The following is a 24080-nucleotide window of genomic DNA, read 5'->3' as shown; positions in this document are numbered from 1 at the left end:
TGTTGCCAGCCCCTTGTTGAGCCAGCCAATTGTTCAACTGCATCTGATAGAGCTTCTCCGTAGTTAGTCCTTCACCATACAAAGGATTTGGAATTCCATCTGCGGGTGGAGGATCCTCACCAGCGGGTGGAACTTCAGGTAGATGAGCGTTCCAGTCGCTGCTTTGCAGCATAGTCACACAAACAGTCCAACTGAAATGATCACCACCCAGCTGATGCATCACAAAGCTCTTGGGCACTAAGCTCAGACTAATAACTTTGTCCTTAATAAGCACAATTTTGCGATAACACCTAGGGAACAGATCTATGGATGTAGTGATAATTTTGGTAATCATGGGGTAAGCCAATGTAAAGCAACCAAATCTCAGGACCAGAGGTGGTGATACGCATGAAAGCAGCATTGTGAGGTACAAAAGAAACCACAATGTTCATCTCTCTTTGTCTCAGCATCAATCTCAAAAGTAGTTCCCACAACATTATCTCTAGTCAGAGGGTTCCCAAATCCATAAATAGCAATCCCTAGGGGGTAGTCATCAATCTCAATGGGGAAGAAGTGAGATTCATGGAGCAGACCTGTAATGGTTTCCGGAGAGTAGCCTTCTGATGGAGAGGAACATGGCGATTCACCTCAGCAATGGCAATGAAGTCATGGTTCAGTGGCGGCACCGGGTGCACCGCTATATCTCCACGGACCACGCGATCCTCAGGGACTAGCTCGATGGTCATACCATGTTGGATGTAGGGCACGACATTCATGGGGTAGTTCGCCATGGTGGAGGACAAGGGAGCAGCAGAGCAAGGCGTCTCTGCAAGATGGGGAGGAAGAGGGGTAATGGGGCAGGTGGAATGCCTATCGGCAGCCCTCTTCTGCTTGGGAACCCAAGTTTGTCTGCGCACACCGCCACCTCGCCAATCGGATTGAGCCATGTGTCCCTTGGGTCAACCATGCAGGGCCTGGCGGTTCGTGGCATTGGTATAATTTGGAGCTGAATCCTCATTAATCCGGGGAGTGATATGATGCCTTGTAGAAGCTGATTTGACCAAATAAGGGTGAGGATGGCGCGAAGGGCAAGACAAATCAATTGGGTTGGTATCTGTAAATGCAGCTTTGACAGAATTGCTGCCCCCTTTTGCTGGAAAATGCTCAGAATGCAAGTTGAGAGGATCCTCGTTTTCCTTAGTATAAGCTATCTTGGCCAACCAGAAGAGATATTTCACATTAGATTTACCGCAATGTATCTTATTGTGGCCGAGAAACCCACAGCTGGTGCAGAGTAGTTTTGATGGGCATTGGGCCGTGTTATGCACCACGTCGTTGCAGATGATGCAGCCCGAATTGAAATCCAAGTGGTCTTCATTGGACGGGGCGTTCGGCACAACAGAATCAGAGGCTGGGCCCAGACCCTCCATACATTAACAAGAAAGACCATCCTGGGCCGGAAGCTGGCAATTTTCACATAAATTTAACTTCCGAATAGTATATGATGTCGATGGGACCGAGGTGAGAGACCAAGTATCGGCAATTTTGATGTCATTATAACCCATCTTCCAAAAATCCAGAATATGCCAAAGAATAAACTGAGGAATGGAGTCCCAATAATCATGCCGAAAATTAAATCCCATAAATGTTGCCAATTGGTCATTATGATTTTCAATATTGATTGCAGGGAAGTTTCCAAACCGTAATTCACCAGCCATGCAATGTGGAGCAGAACTCTGAATCGGAAAACTTCCGAAGCGTAGAACTTCATCAGGAGAACAAGAATTATCCAAAGGAATCGGATTACTCAAATTAGAAAACCCAAATTTGGCCAGTTCCGGATTGGATGAAGAAATATGTGTAGCATTATCATGGAGAAAATTCAACTTGGACTTGATATCCACAGGCCCCCGACCCCCGCGTCGCCCGCTTCACGGGGGAACCCTAGCAACCATCGCCAGGCCCCCGACCACGCCCTCTCCCGCGCCGCCGCCGCCAGAGGGCCGGCCGGCGAAGCCAAGCCGGGCCCTGGGATAGTGGCGGCGGGGCTGCTCTTCCTCGACGCGTCGCTCCGCGCTGCCGTCCCAGTCCACCTCCGCCCATCCCCGCGCCGTCGGCGACGAAGGGCTGGTCGGCGCGGCCGTGCTGGGCCCCTAGCCTCCTCCGACGCGCACCTCCCTCCGTTCGCGCTGCGGCATCCGCCCCACCCGCTCCCTTCCCCTCGAGCTATGGATCTACGGTGTCCTTGGTTGCCCGGCGGCGGATGCCCCTGCAGCTCGCCCGGCCGGGAGTGCGCCCGGCGTGCCATCCCCTCGCGTGCTTCCCAGCCTGCAGGTGTGGCTTTGGCCCTGGAATTCATGGACATGCGCTTCCCTCCCCTGTCCATGGTTGTCCAGCGCGGTTCCAGATCTGGCCCCCCGCGTGAGCTGCGTTCCTTCCAGCTCCTCCGGCTTGTCAGCATCTTAGTGGCTTCACAACCCACTCTGTAGATGTCCTTGTTGGCCGGTGTCCATCCCGGCGCGGCTCCGGCTTCGGCGTGTTCTTGGAGCCGCGTCTCCTTCCGGCTCCTTTGGCACATTTGCGCCCCTGTGGCTCCGGTCCCGGCAGCCCAGATTTGCGTTCTCTCCAAATCTTGGCTTGTCCGGGTCCCCCGGCCACCTTCGCTTTCCCTGTGTCATCCACCCGGTCGCCCAACCTTGCCCACCTCCATGCCCCCCACCTGGATGGGGCTTGCCTGCTCCCGTCGCCTGCTCCCATCTGTGCTCCCAGCGAGTTATTTTCCATCCGACGGCTGCGCAACTTATTTCCACCACGCCCCTTTTCCAGCAAAAGAAAACACATTACAAAACTCGTACTCTTTATCTGTTATCTTTCCGTAATACTTGGCACAGCTTATCTCCACCCACGTCTCTCTCTCTGTTATCTGTCCGTAATACCTGGCAAGACTCCCGCTGCACTAACCTGGAGGAAAAATGAGGCTGATCTCAATTTTTGCCGTCAACATACTGAACAAAGAGGTTTGGGCGCCAAACCTCTTAGACCTTTGTTAATCCAATCGAAAACACACAAACACGCAAATCTCACCATCGCCTGCATCAATCAGGAACAAGATCCTTGGCAGAAGCACGTCAAACAAATTCAATATCAGGCAGAAGAAGGAAATTCACAAGGCTAAGGTGCATCAATCGGGCAGAAGCAAGGCGACCTAGGGGCTGAAGGAAAGGGGCATCTTGTTCCCCATGGCTTCTTCAAGCATCGATCCTCGAATCCATGAGGACGGTGATGAATCTCAGGGACCAAAAGTATAGCCTTCATGATCTCTTTTTCGTTGTTCTTTTCCTTGTAGAATGTACTGATTAATTTTCCCTGCTGATAAAGATCAAAAATGCCTTCACGATTGTAGATTGTTAATTCTTCCTGATGAAAACAAAATTGAAAATGTCGATCATGATCATAAAACATCTGTGTTTGCTTCATATAGGATGATACAACTTATGGATCGGTTATAATTATACTAGCCTTATGCCTGGTACATGAAGAAACTGCACATGTCAAAATAGATGCTTAATACTCAGTTAATACTCTAGTCAGCATATTCTAATAAAACAGCAGCCCGTGCATATTAGTCTACATTGTTTGATAATACTTTATGACATGGGTAATCTTTTTTTAATCCGTGTTTCATAAATCCAGTCAAATTACGCATGGTAAGCACAATACAACATATGTGAAAATGTGCATTAACAAAATTGAATACTAATTCATACAGGATGTGCAAGAAAATGTTGCAACAAATTGTACTGACAACAGGTTACCAAAGATTGACATGACATTTTTATCGGAAGAGGAGGCCTACTCATTTTATAACAAATATGCAAAAGCTACTGGTTTTAGCATCCGAAGAGGGAGTCACCATAAAGTGAAGAATACTACTGTAATACAACAACGGACATTTACGTGCTCTTGTCAAGGTATGGGTTGTTTGTATTTTTGTTTTGGTTATACTACTATTACTTTTGGTTTCACTAAGATAATTACTTTAATTGACAGGATTCCGTGCTGAAGATAGCAGAGAGGATTCTTTCAGTTACAGTAGGCCCGAAACACGATGTGGTTGTCAAGCCCATATGAAGATAAGTCTCAAAAATGGATTATATTATGTGTACGAATTTGAGGCAGCACATAACTATCCTCTTGCTACTGGAGACATGGCCCTATACTTAAGATCCCAAAGGAAAGTCACAGAAGCACAAATAGCAAACGCTGAAGTCGCAAAGTCTGTGGGCATTTCAAATAAAGCAACTATAGATCTTATGGCCAAAGAAGCATGTGGACTTCCAAATCTTGGGTTTGCACCCGAAGATATGAAAAATCGTTTGTACTCTAAGAGAACACTGCAAGCAAAGAAAGGAGACACAGGGGGGTGTTAGAATACATGGAGAAGAAGGTAAAAGAAGATGCCAATTTTTTCTATTCAATTCAAGTTGATGAGGATGATCTGATAACTAATATTTTCCGGGCTGATTCGAAAATGATATCAGACTATGCAATGTTTGGTGATGTTATATGCTTTGACACCACATATAGGAAACTAGATGATGGGCGTCCCTTTGGTTTGATTGTTGGGGTGAATAATCACAAGAAAACCATGGTCTTTGGTGCTACACTTCTCTATGATGAAACTGCTGAAAGTTTTGGTTGGCTTTTTAGAACATTTCTAACAGCTATGTCTGGGAAACATCGAAGGACTATTCTGACCGATGAAGATGCAGCAATGGCCAAGGCAATCAGTAAAGTCCTTCCTCAGTCTCACCATAGACTTTGTGTGTGGCATATGAATCAAAATGCTTGCAAGCACCTTGCTGGGGTTGTTGAAGAATATAAGAAGTTCAATGCCGATTTCCAGCATTGCATCTATGATATTGAGGAAGAAGACGATTTTATAAATGAATGGAATAGAATGCTAGACAGGTATGGACTCCGTGACAATATGTGGCTGCAAAGGCTGTTTGAGAAAAGGGAGCAATGGGCACTAGTGTATGGCAGAAATACATTCTCAGCCCACATGAGCACTACCCAAAGAAGTGAAAGCATGAATAATGAACTAAAGCGGTACATTAGTATTAAATATGACATGCTTATTTTTTTTGAGCATTTTGAGCGTCTAGTTGCAGATAAAAGATTTGTAGAGGTGAAGTGTGACTTCAAGGCGTCACAAACTACTCCCAAGCTGAAGGCAGAAGTTAGCTATGTGTTAAGGCAAGCCGCAACTACATATACTCCCGCAATATTCAAGATGTTTCAGGAGCAAGTGCTTCGGACCCTGAACTATGACATATTTCTTTGTGATTCAAGTGATAAAGAGAAGAAGGTTTACACAGTAAAATTTCATGGAACGCAGCGCGAGCATGTTATCAGTTTTTATCCAAATGAAGAAAAGGTCAATTGCAGTTGCAAGAAGTTTGAATTTGCTGGAATCCTCTGCTCTCATTGCTTAAAGATACTTGATATTAATAATATCAAGCATATCCCTGAACAATATATACTGAAAAGATGGACAATTGATGCGAAAGTGCTAGAGATAACAAGCAATCGCAATCTGCATGAAGATCTAAAAGCAAGAATGTCGAACTTTTACAAGGACTTGTGTAGAATGTTTATCCACATAGCTGCTCGCGCCGCAGAGTCCGATGAAACATATGATATGGCTGCTAAATGTGCAGAGCAGCTAGCACGAGATGTAGAGCAAAGCTTGAAAATTAGAGTTGATCCAGACCCAAATCCAGATTTGGGTGACTCCTCTGTTTCGCAAGGTATATAGTTATATACTATACTACTAGTTGCATAGGGTATATTCAAAGACTTATATTTTACTATATGGTTGCAGGTCTGAACATCGACTCTACTAGAGTTTCAAAGCATAACGAGGGGCTTCACATGCCAAGAGGTATGAAGGTCAAGGAGAAGACTGTACGAGGATCAGCGAGACCCATTGGTGGCTTGGAGAAAGCAAAAACAACGAAGAAAAAGAAGATAGATGATTCTTTACAACTACAACCTGAAATGCCTTTCACAAATCAAATGCCTACGTATAACCCAATCTTAATGGTATAAGAAGTCGAAGCTTTTTGACTTTATCTCCTTTTTAAACTTGAACCACACTAAGTTTTGCTGTTAATCTTCATAGGGTCAATTCAGAGAAAATATTGTACCAGGATCAGCAAGACCCGCTGATGGCTTGGAGAAAGCAAAAACAAAGAAGAAAAAGAAGACAGTCAATTCTTTACAAGAAGGACCTGAAATACCTTTGACAAACCAAATGCCTGGGTATTTACCACAGTACAATCCAACCCAAATGGTATAAGAAGTTTAATTATTAAACCATTTCTCATTTTCAATCACCTGTGACCTAAGCTTTGCTATTTATCTGCATAGGTTCAACTGGGAGCTCCGCCAAGTCATGCTTACCCCTATTTAGCACATTACAACTCAAGTCTGCAACAATCCATTGGTCTGTCGACCCCTACGATGATGCCAGGACAAAATATATTATTCTTCCAACAACAGACTCCTACCAGTGGTACTTCTACCCCTATGATAATGGCAGGACAGAATCTACCATTCTTCCAACAACAGAATCCTACCATTGGTACCTGTAGCCCTACGATGATGCCAGGACAGAATCTATCATTCTTTTAACAGCAGACTCCTACCAGTGGTACTTCTACCCCTATGATGATGCCCGGACAGAATCTGTCATTTCTCCAGCAACAAAATCCTACCGTTGGTACCTCAACCCCGACGATGATCCCAGGACAAAATCTACCATTCTCCCAACAACAAAAGCCAGCTTAATCAATGTTATAGATTTTTATTTCATGTACTTCTGTGCAATTCTATTAGAACCTATGAGTATACAACCATGGATTGAAGGAGACTACCTATATCAATCAGCAATTAACTGAATAAGCAATTTGTGACTGTGATAAATATAAAAATAGTCTTATCTGTCTTGTATTAATAGGCTTGGTTAGCATCAGGTACAAACTGTACTATTACCAACATCATAGATTAGTTTGTCTAACCTGACAAACAGACCATTAGTCGATCACTATGGTAATGGAGCGCCACTGTCACCTGGATGAGGATGAGCCAAACCAACGACTTTGCATGCATCGATCTAAGGAGTAGTTTGTTCAATTAGTTGAACCGTCTTTCTGGCATCATCCTGTATGCAAATATCACCATCAATAGCTAATTAACTTTCAGTTTATTTTCAACCAGTAAACGATACCATCAGCATTTTGTGCAACGCAAGAGATTCCCATGTCCGAATCCACTGTGTTTGAACTATGTATTTTGTTGCCTCAAAAATTAAACATCTTTAAAAATATATAAAATCGAGCACCTTCATTACGCAGCAAAACAGTGATAGAAAGGAATTATCAACTAAAACTGAGCTAACTAGGTATCCAGGACATTTAGAAACTAATTTCAGTCTATAATTTCGCACTCACATAATTTGAGCTTTTAATGAATCACTGTATGGAACAAATTAATTTGCAAGGCCCCGATGTGCATGTGTGCTTAATTGGTACTAGCTAGCTGTTGCTTGCTCGGATCTGAACTGAAGGGAAAAGAAACCAGGAGACATCTGTATTCTGCACAAAACAGTAGAGAGGAGGATGGAAGGGAGCGAGGGTGAGTTGCCGTACTGACCATGGCGCTAGTAGGCTAGGTCGGCAGCCGCATGGCCGGTGTCGGGCCCGCGAAGACCCGCTGGATGGCGGCCGCCCTCGTCGCTCGCCGCGGCCTCTGCCCTGCCACCGCCCGTGGTCTTCAGTGGCGGCACAACAGCCACCACCACCTCCACTATCCCGACCCGAGCTCCACCATGGCTGCCCGCATCACATTGCGCGAGGACGAATCAAGAGGAGGAGCCGGTCTTGCGGCGGGAGAAGCCGAAATTTGGGACGAGCGCGGCGCCATAACTGCGGACTACGGTGAGACAAGGCAGTGGACGCCGACGGACCTCCCGCCGGAAGCCGCGACGACGCCTTGGGGAGGTAGCCGATCCACTCGATGCCTCCGCTCCCCATGGTCGACTGTCGGCAGGGAAAGAGATAGAGGAGGAGCGAATACATATTCGGGCAAACGGAAATACAGGAGCTTCGTGATTTCTTTTTTGCCAGAAAAGACGCACGGAGAAGGAAAATAGCGCCAGCCGTTAGATGAAGAATTAGCGAAGGGGAGCACGGATGGGAGCAGGCGACGGGAGCAGGCAAGCCCCGTCCCCCCCACCTCCGCCTGATCCGTAGCTCTCATGTCTGGCGATGTCTGGTGCCTCCTTCGGCAGCGGATGTAGCTCCCCTTCCTACGGTGACAGTTTCAACTGACGACTTGGCTTCCTCTTCTCAGAGTCTTGCTCCGACGGCTTGGGATTGCTCAGAATCTCGCCAAGGCGAAATCCTTGCTCGATCTTTCGATGCTGACAGCGGCGACACCTGCGGGTGCCGTCACCTTCTTGGAGGCGCTGCCATGGCCGTCATTTGTGTCCCTCTTCGAGCAGCAGGGGAAACCCTAGGTCTGGTTATCCAGATCGGGCGGCGATGGTGTCTTGGCGTCGTTCTCCTTCATGAAAGCGCTGTTTTGTTTGTTTGCGGCGTCCTCGGCAGTGGATTTAGAGATGTTGGTTGTCATGTTCGGTTGGTTTGGGCTGCTTACATGGTGGCGAGTTTAGCTGTGTGTTGTGTCTGTGTCTGGGTTGAGCATTCCATGTCTATGCTCCGTGCACCATGTTTACGCCTTCTGCGTTCGTGCCATGTGTTGTATTACCACCTGTATTCACTCTTACTTCTTCTATCAATGCAATGATACGCAAGCTTTGCGTATTCGCGAAAAAAAGATAGCTATTGGGGATCTGGCCACAATCTCATTTAATTCATGATCAGTATGCCAACCTTGATCAAAACCAGAAAAGCCCCAAGCTGAGTGCCGACAAAGATTGAAATGACAAACAAAATCCAGCCAAATGCGATCTTTGAGACCATATATGAAGTGACCCACTTTGTTCGAAGCCACCGAGAACCGGTAATGGTGACTAGAGAGATGTTTGACACAGAAACCAGAAGGTGAACGTCCAATGCAACATTGTAGAGCAATGCCCACAGATTCAACCGAAACAGGGAAGGAGGCAGAGGAGAAGGCAACAACCGGAAAAATTCCTTAGATGCCTCATGGGGGGAGAAGTGTACCGAGGATCCAAACCTTGCAAGAACATGTGCTTCCACCGCTTGACCAGCGCTGAAGTCCCAATGAAGCAGGCCTTCCATCGTCCAAAGCTAGAAATCACCATTGGTGGGTGTGGGGAGGGTGGAGGTGGAGATGGGAGGAGGAGGAGGAGGGGCCATCCGACCATTGTATTTTCCTTTCAGTTGTCTCCTATTTGTCAGTTTCATGATGGACCAAGAAGAACCAGGCAAAGATCTACCGATGTTGGAGCAGACGCTAAATTTTTATACATTGTAAAATAATGTTAGTGTAATTAAAATGATTCATTAATTAAGTTATTTACGTTACATTTAAAAAACACATTACAAAAATGTTTTTATCATTAGAAAATGTACCAATGTCTATTTGAAAAATGTTTAGCATGTATTTAAAAAAATGTTCAAAACATGTTTTCTTAAATGTTAAGCATGTATTTCTAAAATGTGAAACATTTATAAAATAATATAGATGTATATGAAAATGTACAACACGTATGATAAAAATTACATCAAAACATATATATTAAAAATGTTAATCTTGTATTCCGGCAATTTTAAACATTCAAAGAAATATTCCTGATATATACAAAAAATATAGATATGTGCTCAAAAATAAGAAATAAAGAGGAAAAAGGAGAACGGAAAACCAAAGAAAAATGGTGAATATTGAAGAAAGAAACAAAACACCAAGAAACTAACAAAGAAAACCAAGGAAAAGAAGAAAAAGGAAAAAGAAATAAAACCAAAGGACCCAAAAAACCGAAGAAAAAACAAAAGGAAAGAATAAAAAGGAAGACGAAAAACGAAAACATAGTGAAAATCCATGGAAAACCTAAGGAAAACTGTGCTACAAACAGTGGAAAAAACGAAATAAAATGAAACAAAACAAAAACGAATTAGCGCTATACCTCTAAAAAGAGAAACGAACTAGCGCTATACCTTTTGTTTCATTATTGTTAGGAATAAAATGGCATTTTGTTAACAACAATGTAAATCACAAATACCTCTAAAAAATATAAATCACGAATATTCTTACAATTTTCTGCATTAGTTTAGTTGTTTTTCTATCACCTATTAATAAAATGATCCTAACAATGTTTCCGCGACAACTCGCGGGGCATAGTGTAACATCTATTGGGAAACATTGGGGCCTTGGTTGATGCCCGCAGATCGCATTTTTTGCGTACCTAACAAATGGTTTAAACCAGCTTGATTGCTAAGCAGAAGAACAAGTCCACACATTATTTGTAGCAAAGGCGCAAAGACGAGATCAGGCACAAGCTAATCGCTCCAACATGCCGCACTGGACTGCCTATGATCACCGGAACAAAAGAACGCGAGGCCCGGCCCCATGCGCGCTTGCATGTGCTAGAACATGGCGGCACAGCGTTTCTGCGACATAATCATAGATTCGCCGTGGAATTAAACTAAGGGCTGATGATAAATTCATTATCATAGATTCGCCCTTGAATTAAACTAAGAGCTGATGATAAATTCGGGAATAATAATTCAGCACAGCATTCTTGCCAAATCATTGTAGTCGTGGTCCTGTCGTGGGCAGAGAGGAGAGGTCTTAGTCGGGCCATCCAGCTTGTCAAGACAATATATTGGCCACAGAAATCGGCATTCGCTTGGTTTGCTTTCGCAACGGCGCCTACATATGACCGGAACCAGCCCTCAGGTTTCTAGTAATCTTCATGCATTTACACCGTTATAAGGTGGTCCGCAGAGGTCATTCAGGTTCACGTTTGTCCCTATGGGGCCGGACTTTTTTGTCCTATGGCCGGGGCGTTCGTGTTTCGATGTGCAGACTGGCCTGTGCTTTAGCACATGGATGGCCGGCGGTAACGGCTAGCGACGGCGTCCATTAATGCTTGACCACGCACGACAGAGCGTATCACGTGAGTGCATCCAAGATATATATTTTCCGTTGGGTGCAAGATATTTTTTGGAACATGGCCGTGCATGTTAGGTCGAGAACATGTTAATTCGGCTTAATTCGGCGCTACTTGGAGTGCTAGCGTTCGCCCAAACGGGTCGAGAACATGTCCATCAGAGAAACTTTAATGAGCCGACCCAAACGGATGGCGATTTCGTTCGATTTTTGTTCGTTTGGGTCAACCGCCCGCCCGGCGTCCGCCATGTTTTAAATATGGATCGGCAGCGCGTCCAACCTCTGACCCATATGTGCCGGCGTGGCCGGCTGGCCGCCCTATTTTGCATGAATTTGCATAATTTGAATTAAATAATATAGTTTGGACCGAATAAAATAGCTTAGTTATTACAAGCCGAATAAAAATAAAAATGTCTCACATAGTTCTCGCATAATTTTGCTAACGAATAAAAAAAGATACATCTATTGGTTGCCAACATGAGCCCACATATGCTCGACCAAATCATTTTGCAGTTGCACGTGAGTTTCTCAGTCACGCATGTCTTGATGAAATTGGATGAACTGTTCAAACGTTGCCGCTCCTCCATGCTCAGACACAACATTCTCACCCTGAAACTGAAACCCTTGATCGTACCGACGTTCCGGGCGCTCGTCTTCTATGATCATATTATGCATGATCACACAAGCAGTCATCACCCCCCATAATTTCTGCGTGATCCAGGTATTAGCAGGATACCAAACGATGCCCCATCGAGATTGCAAAACACTAAAGGCATGCTCGACATCCTTCCTAGCACTCTCTTGCTCTTGGAAAAATCTTTTTCTTTTCTCTCCGATAGGGTTGGGTATTGTTTTGACAATAGTGGTCCACTGAGGATATATATCATCACCCAGGTAGTATCCTTAGTCGTAGTTGTGGCCGTTGACAGTAAAGTTCACCGGTGGCTGTTGCCTTCGGCAAGCCTAGCAAACACCGGCGACGCTGAAGCACGTTGATATCATTGTGTGATCCGGCCGTTCCAAAGAAAGAGTGCCAGATCCAGAGGCCTTGAGACGTCGCAGCCTCTAGTATGACAGTGCAAGCGCTGACATGGCCCTTATATTGCCCTTGCCAAGCAGAAGGGCAGTTCTTTCACTCCCGGTGCATGCAGTCTATGCTACCAAGCATCCCTAGGAAGCCCCTGCTGGCATTCATTGCCAGCAAACGGGTTGTATCTTCAGCAGTCGGCTCTCTCAAGTACTCAGAGCCAAACACAGCAATAAGAGCCTTGCAGAACTTATACATGGACTCTAGGCATGTAGACTCGCTCATACGGACGTACTCGTCAATGAGATCACCGGGCACTCCATATGCAAGCATTTGGATGGCGGCAGTGCATTTCCAATAAGAGGAAAAACCAATCTTGCCAACGACATCCTCTTTGCACTCGAAATAGCATCATAGCCGACCACCCCCTCTCTAATACGTTTGAAAAGATGCCTCCTCATATGGAAGCGGTGGTGGAATTTTTGATGTTTGAACAACGAGTTTGTTGTATGAAAGTAGTCCTTTCAAAGAAGGAAAGCCCGCTCTCTCGGTTGCGATTCAACGCTGGAAGGTGACCCGGAATGGAGCCACAGAACAATGGCCGCTGGTTGTTGAGGTGGTGATGGACCAACACGTCAGCCAATATCTCCTCCTCGTCATCGAACGATGAATCGTCGGAGTCCCAAAGAAAATTGTGAAAAAAGAACTCGTCGGCAGAGTCCATTTTGTACCTTGGCAAACTGTCGAACAGCTTGCGGGCGTCGACAAAGGAGACGGCCGACGAAGGGAGTTGCGGCACACACGGACTAGCTAGCTGCCCTACCAGCGTCAGATGAGTCGGCCGGCGTCCGACGAGCGTGCCGGTGAGGATCTGGCCGAGCAGCGAGGCGGCTTCTTGGTTGGGGGCGGCTGTGTGGTGGGGGGGGGGGCGCGGGGGTGGGAAGCTGTCGGCTCCCCGGCGGTGGCGGGCGACATGGGAGTGGGCGGCGTTGCTGGGCGGATGTGGAGACGCGGGCAGCTGGCAGAGTCGCAGGGCAAAATGGGCGGCGGCGTCGGCGACAAAAGAGGCGGGCAAGGGTTGTTGTTGGATGGGGGAGGCCAATGTGCCACCGACCAACGGGCCCAGGAAAGGAGAAGGCGAGCGTGCGCACATCCGTCACGTGTGCGCGCCGACGCAAATCCGGTTCAAAAATGGCCAGGAATGGGTCGCCCGTGGACGAAAACCGGCCGCGCGTCCGTTTGGGTCGGCGCGTTGGGCCGCCTTTTATGTCCACGCCGACCCAAACGGACGGCGACAGATAAAACGGGTCGCTTCATTGAAGTTGCTCTCATAGCACATTTTTCTTTGAAAAGAGTCAACTTGTACAAGTTAAAAGGTCCAGGGATGAATTACTACTATGTTAGTCATTCTGTTTTCTTTCGTTTCTATAAGTTCACGATAAGAATAAGTTCAGGGTAAGAACTATCTGATGTAATAACTAAGAGTAGTACAAGTAGTCAGTGCGGATATTGTCTCAGTTATAGTTTGTCGATCGCTAATCTGATCCCTTTGTCCATGCCTATGCATAGCTTTTGATTTTATGATTTTGCTAGTTGCTGGTGTGTTTCGCATGTGTGTGTTGGGTTGGCTGTGTGCATCCCCTTGTTAGAGTCCGGAGCAAAATGGAGCTCTCCCGTTCATTTGGATCGTGGACCGTCCAATCTGGCTCCCTGGCGCGTAATGGCCGTTGGATCTCGGGCTCGGTCGTCTCCAGCTGTCGGATGTTTACCCGGTCGTCTCCAGCCATCGGATATTTTTCTACAGCCGTGTCCCGCCCGGCCATGCCACCGCGCGTAATTACGCTGCCCCGCCGAGGGCATTCTCGTCATTTCACTTGGCTGAGAAAATATCTGATAGCGCAGGCAGGGGCGAGACCGTAGAGACCGTCGTTCCCCTTCCCTTCCAGCTTGCCTCCTTCTCCCCCTCCCGCGCCCGCCTCTCTCTCTCCCTCCCACGCCCCTCCCTGCCCCGCCGCCGCCGGCCGCCACCGCCGTTGCCTCTCCCCACATTCGCTCCTCCTCCCCCCCGCATCTCCCTCCCTCCCACACAGCCTCCTCTCTCCCTCGCTCGCTCCTCATCTGGCGACGGTGGCGGCGGCTCCCGCGCCCACGTTATTCCTCCCACCAACCATGGCGCTCCTTCCCATCGCCATGGACGAGCTTGAGCTCCAGGTGCTCCTTCTCCGCCCAAAAGCCCAAGGGCTTTGCGGGGCGGCAAGGGGCTCAGACTCAACCCGCCAACCCTAGCTGCCCCACGCCGCCGCCGGCTCCTCCTCCCTGCCTGCCGGATCCCGTCGTCCGCATCCCCGGCGTCGTCGCCGTTGCCATCATCCTCGCGTGCACTCGGCAGGAGAAGTGCAGCTCTCCTCTTAGCCCGTCTCAGTTCTCTCTTGCTCTCTCAGTCTACTTTCCAAACCCTAACCCTAACCCCTCTCCTCTTCTTCATTAACTGTCGGCGATTGGCAAGCGGAGCACGAGTCGAGTTGCGCCACCCCCGATTCTGCAGTGCGCCCGACGACTACTTTTGCAACAGCAGCGGTGGCAAGCCTTGGACTGGCTCGGGACACCAGAAGCGGGCAATGAAGGCCATTGCCAGGTGCATCCCTCTCCCTACTCCTTTGTCTCTGATCATCAATTTTCTCACAGTTATCCATGTTTATGTATGTGTCTTCTTTCTCTGATCTTCAGGTCGTTATGCTGGTTTTCTCTCCCTGTTGATTGTTTAGCTCGACAAAAATTGTCACATTATCAAGAGGCTCCAAGCGGTGTCACGGTCAGGAACCTTTTTTCCAGACAGGAAGAGATGGTCAGGTAATCAACCATATCTTGGATTGTGTTTTTTGTGGTTTGTGGCAAAGTAATACTCTTCTTTTCAAATGTATGGACTAATAGGAGTCATAAGTTGTACCTCATTTCTGATACAAAACTGAACTGGTTATTTGGTTATGAGAGACATGTCATGTGTCTGGTATTCAGTGACAAGTCTGAATGAATATATTGATCTGAGCAAGTATTCAGTCCATATACTTGCGTTGTTGATATTTGATTTTTATTTTCTCAATTATATGGACGTGTTAGTTCTTTAAAGATCTCTCAGCTATAAAATTGTTCTAGGCTACTTAGGATCCAACAAATACTAGAGCGTATATACGCTGAATTCTATCCTTTCAGGTTATTTCTGTTCCATCCACTTCCATTGTTGCAGGAATCTTTTAGCGTTTGATACTATATGGCAGAATCTATGCGTGCTATTTCTGATAAATTTGATCCCCCATTTGTGGCTTATTTCTCTAATAGTTGCATTCAGGGCTATGCTAAATCGAGTGATGCTGCCGTTTAGTTGGCCATTTGTTCTGGTTTACTTACAAGATGATACAATGATTTAAATGGACCATGCAAATTTGTATGAGCAGGCCTAAGAACTGTTCATTCAGTTCCAAGACTGGATTTGGTATAATCTTGGATTGGCAACCATTATTCTGTTCCTAATGTTCTGGTTGCCATCATGTCATTTCCAAATTACAATAAGGTGAGCATTGTAGGCTGAGAGAGATCTTCTGATATTTTCAAGCCACATCTTCACAAGGTTGCAAGTGACACACAGTTCGAAGATTGTTGATATCTGAAGGCTGAGGCAAAATTTTCAGTAACTACAAAGAGGGTACCAGCATCATCAAATAAGAACAGTTCACCAGGTAATTTTATATGTTTCCTATAAATGGTTTGATCGACAATCAGAGCTCTACAATTAATTGCACTACATGTACCATGTGCTTATATTTGCATTGCTTAAGAACTATTATGAATGCTAAAAGTCTTTTATCTAAACCACAACAAGCCAAATAAGTAAATAGCATCCATATGGTACCATGTGACATTTTTTTGTTCTACCTTGCTATGCATTGTGTACAATTGTCTTTAATTAACACGTAAATAGCATCCACATGATCAAATCAACTGAGAGGGTGCTTGGATACGTTTTAGTCCCATGACTAAAAGTAGTGGGGCTAAAACTTGCTAGCCTCACCCATGCTTGGATCCAAATACTAAAGAGACTAAAATCAAGTTATTGAGCATTTGTTATCCTCCAAACCCTCCAATCCAGAACTCACATGTGTTAAAGGAGAGGAATTAAATGAGGAGAGAGAGGGCTAATACATATTTTAGTAGGTTTCCTATGACTAAATTTTTTTAGCCTCAAGACTAGTCCTAGCCTCTCTTTAGTCAGGGGTGCTTGGAACTTTAGCCTCTAAAAGAGACTATTTTTAGTCAGACTAAAAATAGTCCCTTGGATCCAAGCACCCTCTGAGCTTAACTCACATATATAAATGCCGTCTTTCTTTTTGTCTATCAATCTGCGGTGATATTTGGTTAGTACTCAGAAAAGTGTCCAGTTTGATCCATTATATAACAAACTTGATTTGTTTGATCCTTGTGTGGTGGTAACTGTCCATTACCACTGGTTCTATAAACCATATTCTTGTTCATGTAATCAAGTTAACTCAGAAATGATGGACCCATTCCAGATAAATAAAGAAGCACATGAGCTTTTAAAGCTTACATTGAGCAAGACCCGAGTCAATCTAACCTACTGTCCACTCTCCATTTGTGCATCTTATATATAGATGCTTATTTATTTACAAATCTTCTGGATTATTTGACTACCAGATATTTCAATGTCAACTTTGATGCATGAATGTAGAGTATATCAGAAAGAAGGTAAAGACGTGTATGCAACACATTTTAAGTTGTTAAATAGTTTGGTTCTTCTAGCAGTAAGATTTTGTTCCTTTTACAAGGCTATTTTTGCAAGCTTATTTGTTTAACTGGAGGGCCTAATTATGATTTTGTTTCTTTTTATTTGTAATTGAGGTTCATGTATATTGGAGGTGGAGGAGCACAACATGAAACATCGACGTCCTTCCCAAGCACTCACCCCTCACTAGGTACAATCTTGCACATTATTTTGTTACTACTGGTATATTGTCAAGTGATGTCATTTTGTGTGTATTTTAGAACCAAAGTAAGGTCACTCAACGTGCCAGGCGAGCACCCTAGCCTTGAAGTCTCACAGCCTAGGCACTGTAGCCTCTTGCGCAGCGGTGGCCAAGAGTGGACGCTTGCTTTGCTTTCTCTTCCGTTCCCCGCCGGCCATATTGATTTGCTTTCCTAGGTTCTGTTATACTAGATGTTTATTCACCTGTTGTGATAGCATATCTGATTGTTTATATTGTTTGACATGTATTCCATGCACGGAGTCACTTGGTTGTTTGATGTGTTCGTGCTCGTCAGCGGGACGGTGAAAGGCGCAACTCCGATGCGGTTCCTCGCTGGTTGGACGGCGTTCAAGCGCAACCCCGACGCGCACTGAGTACTGCCTCGGCTACAAACTCCCTCGGTGAGCTCCATCTTCCTATGGGACATGGCCATGGCTATATTGATGTGGGTCTCGTTTGGTTGATGCTCTATGCCCTACTCATCCATCGGTTCCTACTTGAGCTATGTAGTTGTGGATCCATGCCATTTAGAGTTTGCAGGCTGTTGTTCATGTTTAGTTGCTATCATGGGAGCTCATGTGATGCTCTGGTTTACATGTGGATGCACTGGTCCTATAGCTATGCTCCTGGATTTGCTAGATTGATCGGTGGCGTTCGTGCTAGGGCGATGATGATTAATCATGGCTGAAATAAGTGTGCCGTTGAGCAATCATGGCACCTGTGCGTATCAGGTTGGATCCTCCCTCTTGTCTCTAGAATCCCTTTTGATCCTGTGATACTTGTTGTTGTCCTTGGATGGTCATTCTTGTTGAGTGATAACCAGGGCAGCTCCATTGTATAAACAGATTGATCTGGTGATAAGAGATGACGGGGTAGGTTATATGATCGAGGAAAGGCGAATCTGAGACCACTGTGCAATGAACCCTGAACCCTTTCTATTTGTATCCCCTTGTTAGAGTATGAAGCAAAATGGAGCTCTCCCGTTCATTTGGATTCTGGACCGTTCGATCGTTTTCCTGATGCGATTCCGACCGTCGGATCTCGGGCTCGGCTCACGTGAGGCGTTGGATATTTACCAAATCGTTGCGAGCCGTTGGATAAAATTCCAATTGAAACAAAATGGAAATACCATGCCCCCATCAGGGCATCTGTGTCATTTCGTGTACCGGCTATAAAATGACCGCGGCTTCCTGCAATGAAAACCTAGTGGCCGCCTCCTCTCTCACTCGCTCCTGCAGCTGCCTCCCTCCCTCCCTCCCACACAGGTGGCTTCCACCAACCACGGCAGTAGCGGCCACAGAGGAGGGCAGCAGACCAGCGGCGCCGGCGATGGCGTCCGTGGCAGCTATGCAATGAACCCCGAACCATTTTTATTTGTATTTAAAGGGGTTGCTTATTTATGCTCAAGTGGTGTTCGTGCTAGGGCGATGATGATTACCTTGGCTGGAATTATTGTGCCTTTGAGCAATCAAGGCACCTGTGGGTATCAAGTTGGATCCTCCCTCTTGTCTCTAGAATCCTTTTTGATCATGTGATACTTATTGTTGTCCTTGGATGGTCATTCTTGTTGACTGATAACCAGGGCAGCTCTACTATATAAAGAGATTGATCTGGTGATAAGAGATGATGGGGGTAGGTTATATGATCGAGGAAAGGTGAATCTGAGCCCACTATGCAATAAAACTGCAGCTACCTCCCCTAATGTGTGTAGTATTGAAGGCAAAAAACAACTTTTCATGTCTTTCTACTTTAAAATTCCAAAAAGGTTCATTCTTCCTTTGCTGGTTACTTAACCATGATTTTTGTTTTGCTTTGGTTCTGGTTGAGATACTATAGGTTGTTTATATATGAAAATAACAAACACTTGTAGTTTTGTATGCCTCAGCTGTTGCTTAGGATCCAGTGTTGTAGTGCTTTGCCTAATTGCAAATAACTCTAATCAATAATAGTGGTTCTTTCCTTCTGATTTGAACTGAGAGAACCACATCTTAAGGTGACCCCATTTTTCTATGCCTCATGCTCGTGCTGCTCTATGTTCCCTTTAAAAAATTCTTGCTAGCATTTTGGGTTGGTTTCTGCTCTATGTTCCCTTTTAGCGTTTCTTTCCGTTAGTAAAGGAGTAAAGCATTTTTGTTGTCCTATGACTATGTTCATGATTTTTCTTTGCAGACAATAAAAGAGGTCTTGGCTACAGGGATGAGACCCACATGTTTGGGAACATATTTTTTCCCTGTAGAATACCTTTTATTTCAGCTTCATTAGATGCACATATTCACGAGATTACATTTAGCTAGATTTAGATTTTTCTGTGATGTTTTCTTAGGTATGCTTGCTCTTCCCAAATGCGTTGATGGTTTAATGAAATGCTCTTTGCACATAAGTACTTTAACTTATCGTAATTAGATAGGATGTATGGAAATCAACATTTGGAATACAAAAGCATTGAAAGAAATGTTCAATATCTCTCATCCAAAGTTATGGCTGTAGTACTTTTCAGAATTCTTTAGCTGGCTACTTTCTCTTTTCTCTTTACTCCTCACTTTGCTATTACGTCTTACATGGAAAATATAGGGAAATATCTGAAAAATAAGGAAGTAACAAACCTAGGTATGGCTACAAACTGATGTTAGGAAATTGTGTAGATTCTGGTCATTGGTCGGTTCAGGTTCTTGCATTTTTATTTTTATAGTACAAAACAACTCAGTGAGTTGCATCCATTGCAAATAACATACCCACTAGCCAGATCCTTATATTTTTATTTTCAAGTCATTTGCATTTCCATTATTTATCTTCCTGATGTAAGAACTTTAGTGTTTCAGTTGATTTTTTAATATAAAGCACTCTTCAGGTTGCCTTCAAGAAGCTTTATATTGTATATGTTTGTTTTTTCTATTTCAGCAAGCATTGTATGTACTCTTTTTCCTTTTAGTATTATCTAATAGAGAAAATCTTAGAGGTTAAGTAAGTGAACTCTTCATCCCTTTCCTTGAGATGTGATTTAGCTTTACAGTTTATTTTTTTTGTGATTGGTGGACAAAAGCTTGCACTTGGCGCTTTGTATTCTACTAACAGTGCAAGACCCATACTAATTTTCTTTTAGAGGTAACACTCTTAGTTTATTCATAGTGAGCAGTGTGACTTTACATAGCATTTACATAATTGATAATTGATTATATAAAATACATTCTTGAATAGGTTATTCATATTTTTGTTTTTTTGCCCACACTTCCGTTTAGGGAAGCATGATCAATCGTATTTGTTACAGACATCATTTTGAAATGTTTTGTCCTCTCAAGTTTAGTATTATTCACGAGTCATAGTGTTTCTCTTTGGTTTGTTAACCGTAGTGGTGATGTCAGCCGGTGAGCTTACTCTACCTCCGCTCTATGACACATATTAGGACTATGATTTTAATTTTGGTTTTCTTCTTTCCGTTTCGTCTTGCCATTATGTAATTATGTCAACAGGTCCTGCAGTGGGAACCAAATGGTAGTTTGATTTGAATCATGCTTGGTAAAATCAATATGTAGTAAATGTTAGTTTTGAGTTTGTGAACAACCAGATCATTTCTGTGGATGCCTTGCGCATATATAATTAGCTCTCATGTTGATTTAGCTCATGCATTGGTCTGTATAATTGTTGTAGGTGATTTGTGAGGATAGCCCCAATAAATTTATCTACATCTGTACCTTCGTGTTTCCTGTTAAAGGTATCTTCAAGATATGCCATCTGTTTTCACTTATTTCTTTGCTCTTGGCCATTTCTTCGTTTACATGTACTCGCCGAAACCTGTTAGTACATGAATTAATTCATTTGTATTTTTCCCTTTCGCTTGTAGTGGTGCAAGCTATGGCTTGGAGGTAGGTGTTCATATGACCTGAGATATCATGTGTTGCTGAGGAGGTGAGCCATCGGTGTGAGTTTCAGGAAGAGATGACAACACAAGTGAGCTTGATTGGTAAGTTCACGCAAAAGAAAATGTGGTTTGTGGTGTTTCCCATACGCCCTCAAGGTTATCATCATGGTGCCGATGACGATAACACACACACACAAGTGCAATGGTACTTTTTGGTGATCCTATCATGATATTTTGGCCTCTAAAATGTGTAGTTCGGCCATGACATATTCCTCTTTTCCTAGCGTTTATCACTGGTGACCTGAAACACAAGATTATGTTGTGCAAGATCATACCATGACTTAATAACTTCCTCTTCAGTTATGTCATTCATTCTCATTGGCTCAGTCAATTATAATTGTTTGCACATCTTTCACCTACTCCGCATTGCACAAAGAGGATCAGGAAGTTTCATATGGTAAATGATTTTCTTATGATATAGCACTCCTGATAGAAGCTTGATTGTTAATACTTTCAGAAAACTGGATCAGGCACAATGTTAAAGGACTATAAATCTGATGGTTCAGTTTCACATGCAATTGACTTTTGTATTATTTTTTCCTACTTATGCACTATATGCTATATGACCTTGGTGTGTGTAGTTACAAAATACAGGACGGTTTGGTCAAAGGTTCAGACCACAGCGACTGCAGGAGCATGCATCACCTCATGCGCTCTCCCCACCTCTTCTACATGCTGATGACCGCTTGCCACATCAATGCTGAGGGGAGGGGGGCATATGGTTAGTGATAATCTACTCCCATTTAATTATCTTTGGTTGCTCCATTATAAATCTCTTACCCTTGGAAGTGGTGTTCTATTGTTCTATTCATGACAATGTACATGATTACAAGTATGTTGGCTAACATGATATATCCTTAAGCAGATCGGTGCATCACAACACAAGTAAAATGGATGGCAGGCGTGTCTACAGAGATATCTATGTAATTTTCTACTATATAGTTTACAACAATGTTGTGTAAAAACAGTGTACATAAGTTATCCAGAACCACCACTATGGTGTCTTTTTGGTGTTGTACTGAACCTTGATACTTTGGTATCATGCTACAAATTTATATAAAATGCATCAATGATGTGTAATAAATCTTTATGCTTTGGACCTTTGCGTCCTGTGTAACATATATTTCGTTGGATATGACGAAATGAAGTTGCATTCCTATAATACTATATCATCTTACTTACCACGTCGACCAAAAGCCTGAATATGCTTTTGATTTGTATGTAAGACATCTTATGCCTCTTATAAGCGAGAAGCCTGAATTTGTGCTCTCTTTATGCGATATTGTAATAATGAATCATGTGGACCTCTGTCTAAATAGGACTACGTAATTTCTACTTCGTATGGATGTTGTTCAGCTATATATTTGTTGGCGACTTAATTGTTAGCTGGTCCTTGCCGGGTAATCCTTTTGATGCTCTCTTTGATTTTCAATCCATTCTTTGTGTTCGATTGAGCTTACCAATGCTACTACCAAATACTCTCTCTGTCCCAAAATTCTTGTCTTAAATTTATACTGTTAAAACTTGACTTGATACATAAGACAAGAATAAAGACAAGAATTTTGGGACAGAGGGAGTACTTATGTACATGGCACCTTTAATAGAGAGCTTACCAATGCTGCTACTAAATACTTATGTACATGGCATCTCTATCTAATAGAGTTTTAACTGTCTAAATTTTCATAAGACTGGATCAGGTGCAATGTTAAACGACTGTAAATGTGATTGATAAACACAACTATATTATGCTATTTTTCATATTTGCAATGCTTCAATGATTGTATTACCGGGTTGGATATGATTATACCCGGCACCGGTGGTGCTGGGTGCGGCAAGCCGCACTTCCTATCTAGTCCTAATTATGCCGAATCTAGTTGTGTGCTTATTATATTGTATCCTCTTGATACCCCATTTGAGCCAATAAAATTCACCCTTTGTCGGAAAACAAGTAGCCCGGTAGGAAAAGAAATATACAAGTAGCTAGCACTGCATCCGCTTCTGCCCAACAACACAAATTATTACATAGACAATACACAAGACTCACATCTAAATATTGTATTTTCATTTGCCGTCACATACATATAGACACGCATTTTATAAATATCATTTTCCAATACAATTTTATGTTCACATAACACATCTAAAACTCCCTCTGTTTCTTTTTATTCTGTGTATAAAATTTATATAATGTCAAACTATGTAAAGTTTGATCAATCTTTTATTAAAAACTATCAACATCTGTAATCTTGAAGTTATACAATATGAAAATCAGCTTCATGATGCATCTAATGATATTGATTTCGTATTGTAAATGTTGTTATCTTTTTCTATAAAAAGTTGGTCAAACTTTATGAATTTGACTTCAGATAAATCTTATATGTAGAGTAAAAAGAAAAGGAGGGTGTACATTCATTCCAACACTTCGATGTTCACATAGCACATACAAATCCAATACACCAAAGTACAAACATATTACATTGCGGAGTCATATTATCCTCGCCAATGTACTTTAGAACATTAACCCTTAGGCGCAAGGTCCACCCTTCGAGGCCAAGTTATCAACGGCACACCTTCTCATGGGTCCGCATCTCGGGTGATAAGGAAAAGTGACTGAGGCAAGTTATTTGTACTTACTTATGGGTTGGCCTTTTTGTACAATGCGACAAAATTATAATCACCTATTAAAAATATAAATGACAATTTATATTAAGTTTAGTGTTACCAATGAATTCTTAATTAGCAGTATCTTCAAACCATTTTAATGTTACAAGTGTTATTACCTGAGTTGATTATTTGCCCTTCAATAATTGACTTAGCCTCTTTAGGAGATAATATGCCAGCGCGCCGACGCTCGGAGCCTGTCCTGCAGGGAACACCTACATTTGTCCGAACCTCTTAGACACAGAACATCCTCCTTGTCCCCCAGAAGCTTTCCTTCATGGGGGAACGGCTCCCCTTC

General features: G+C 43.8%; 1 protein-coding gene and 2 long non-coding RNA genes across 23 annotated transcripts; 2 read left to right on the top strand and 1 right to left on the bottom strand.

Annotated features, from left to right (window-relative positions):
- Window positions 1-2985: 2985 nt before the first annotated feature.
- On the bottom strand, window positions 2986-8130 carry LOC123110946 (uncharacterized). Its single transcript, XR_006453871.1, has 3 exons — window positions 7699-8130; window positions 7065-7207; window positions 2986-3396 (listed from the first exon to the last, which is right to left on the bottom strand). It is a non-coding gene; the product is annotated as an uncharacterized lncRNA (long non-coding RNA).
- LOC123110939 (protein FAR1-RELATED SEQUENCE 5) lies at window positions 3086-6746 on the top strand. Of its 2 annotated transcripts, XM_044531592.1 has the most exons (6): window positions 3086-3281; window positions 3749-3950; window positions 4030-5792; window positions 5867-6087; window positions 6167-6337; window positions 6415-6746. In XM_044531592.1, the coding sequence occupies exons 3-6, from the start codon at window positions 4415-4417 to the stop codon at window positions 6676-6678; spliced, it is 2034 nt and encodes a 677-aa protein (XP_044387527.1). In that variant the 5' UTR covers window positions 3086-3281; window positions 3749-3950; window positions 4030-4414; the 3' UTR covers window positions 6679-6746. The 2 variants fall into 2 exon arrangements, with proteins under 2 accessions (XP_044387527.1, XP_044387537.1); XM_044531602.1 differs by lacking the exon at window positions 3086-3281 and having other exon boundaries at window positions 3390-3950.
- A 6030-nt stretch (window positions 8131-14160) lies between the features above and the next one.
- Window positions 14161-22211, top strand: LOC123110894 (uncharacterized). Of its 20 annotated transcripts, none has more exons than XR_006453837.1 (7): window positions 14162-14804; window positions 14897-15019; window positions 15622-15737; window positions 15813-15903; window positions 16877-20914; window positions 21044-21842; window positions 21987-22211. It is a non-coding gene; the product is annotated as an uncharacterized lncRNA (long non-coding RNA). The 20 variants fall into 20 exon arrangements; XR_006453849.1 differs by having other exon boundaries at window positions 14897-15737; window positions 16877-16927; window positions 17081-20914; XR_006453847.1 differs by having other exon boundaries at window positions 14163-14804; window positions 17081-20914.
- The last annotated feature ends 1869 nt before the right edge of the window (window positions 22212-24080 follow it).

Source organism: Triticum aestivum, chromosome 1B (assembly GCF_018294505.1).
Source record: "Triticum aestivum cultivar Chinese Spring chromosome 1B, IWGSC CS RefSeq v2.1, whole genome shotgun sequence".
NCBI lineage: Eukaryota > Viridiplantae > Streptophyta > Magnoliopsida > Poales > Poaceae > Triticum > Triticum aestivum.
Note: the sequence above shows the minus strand (reverse complement) of the source record. Positions and strands in the feature narration are given on the sequence as shown.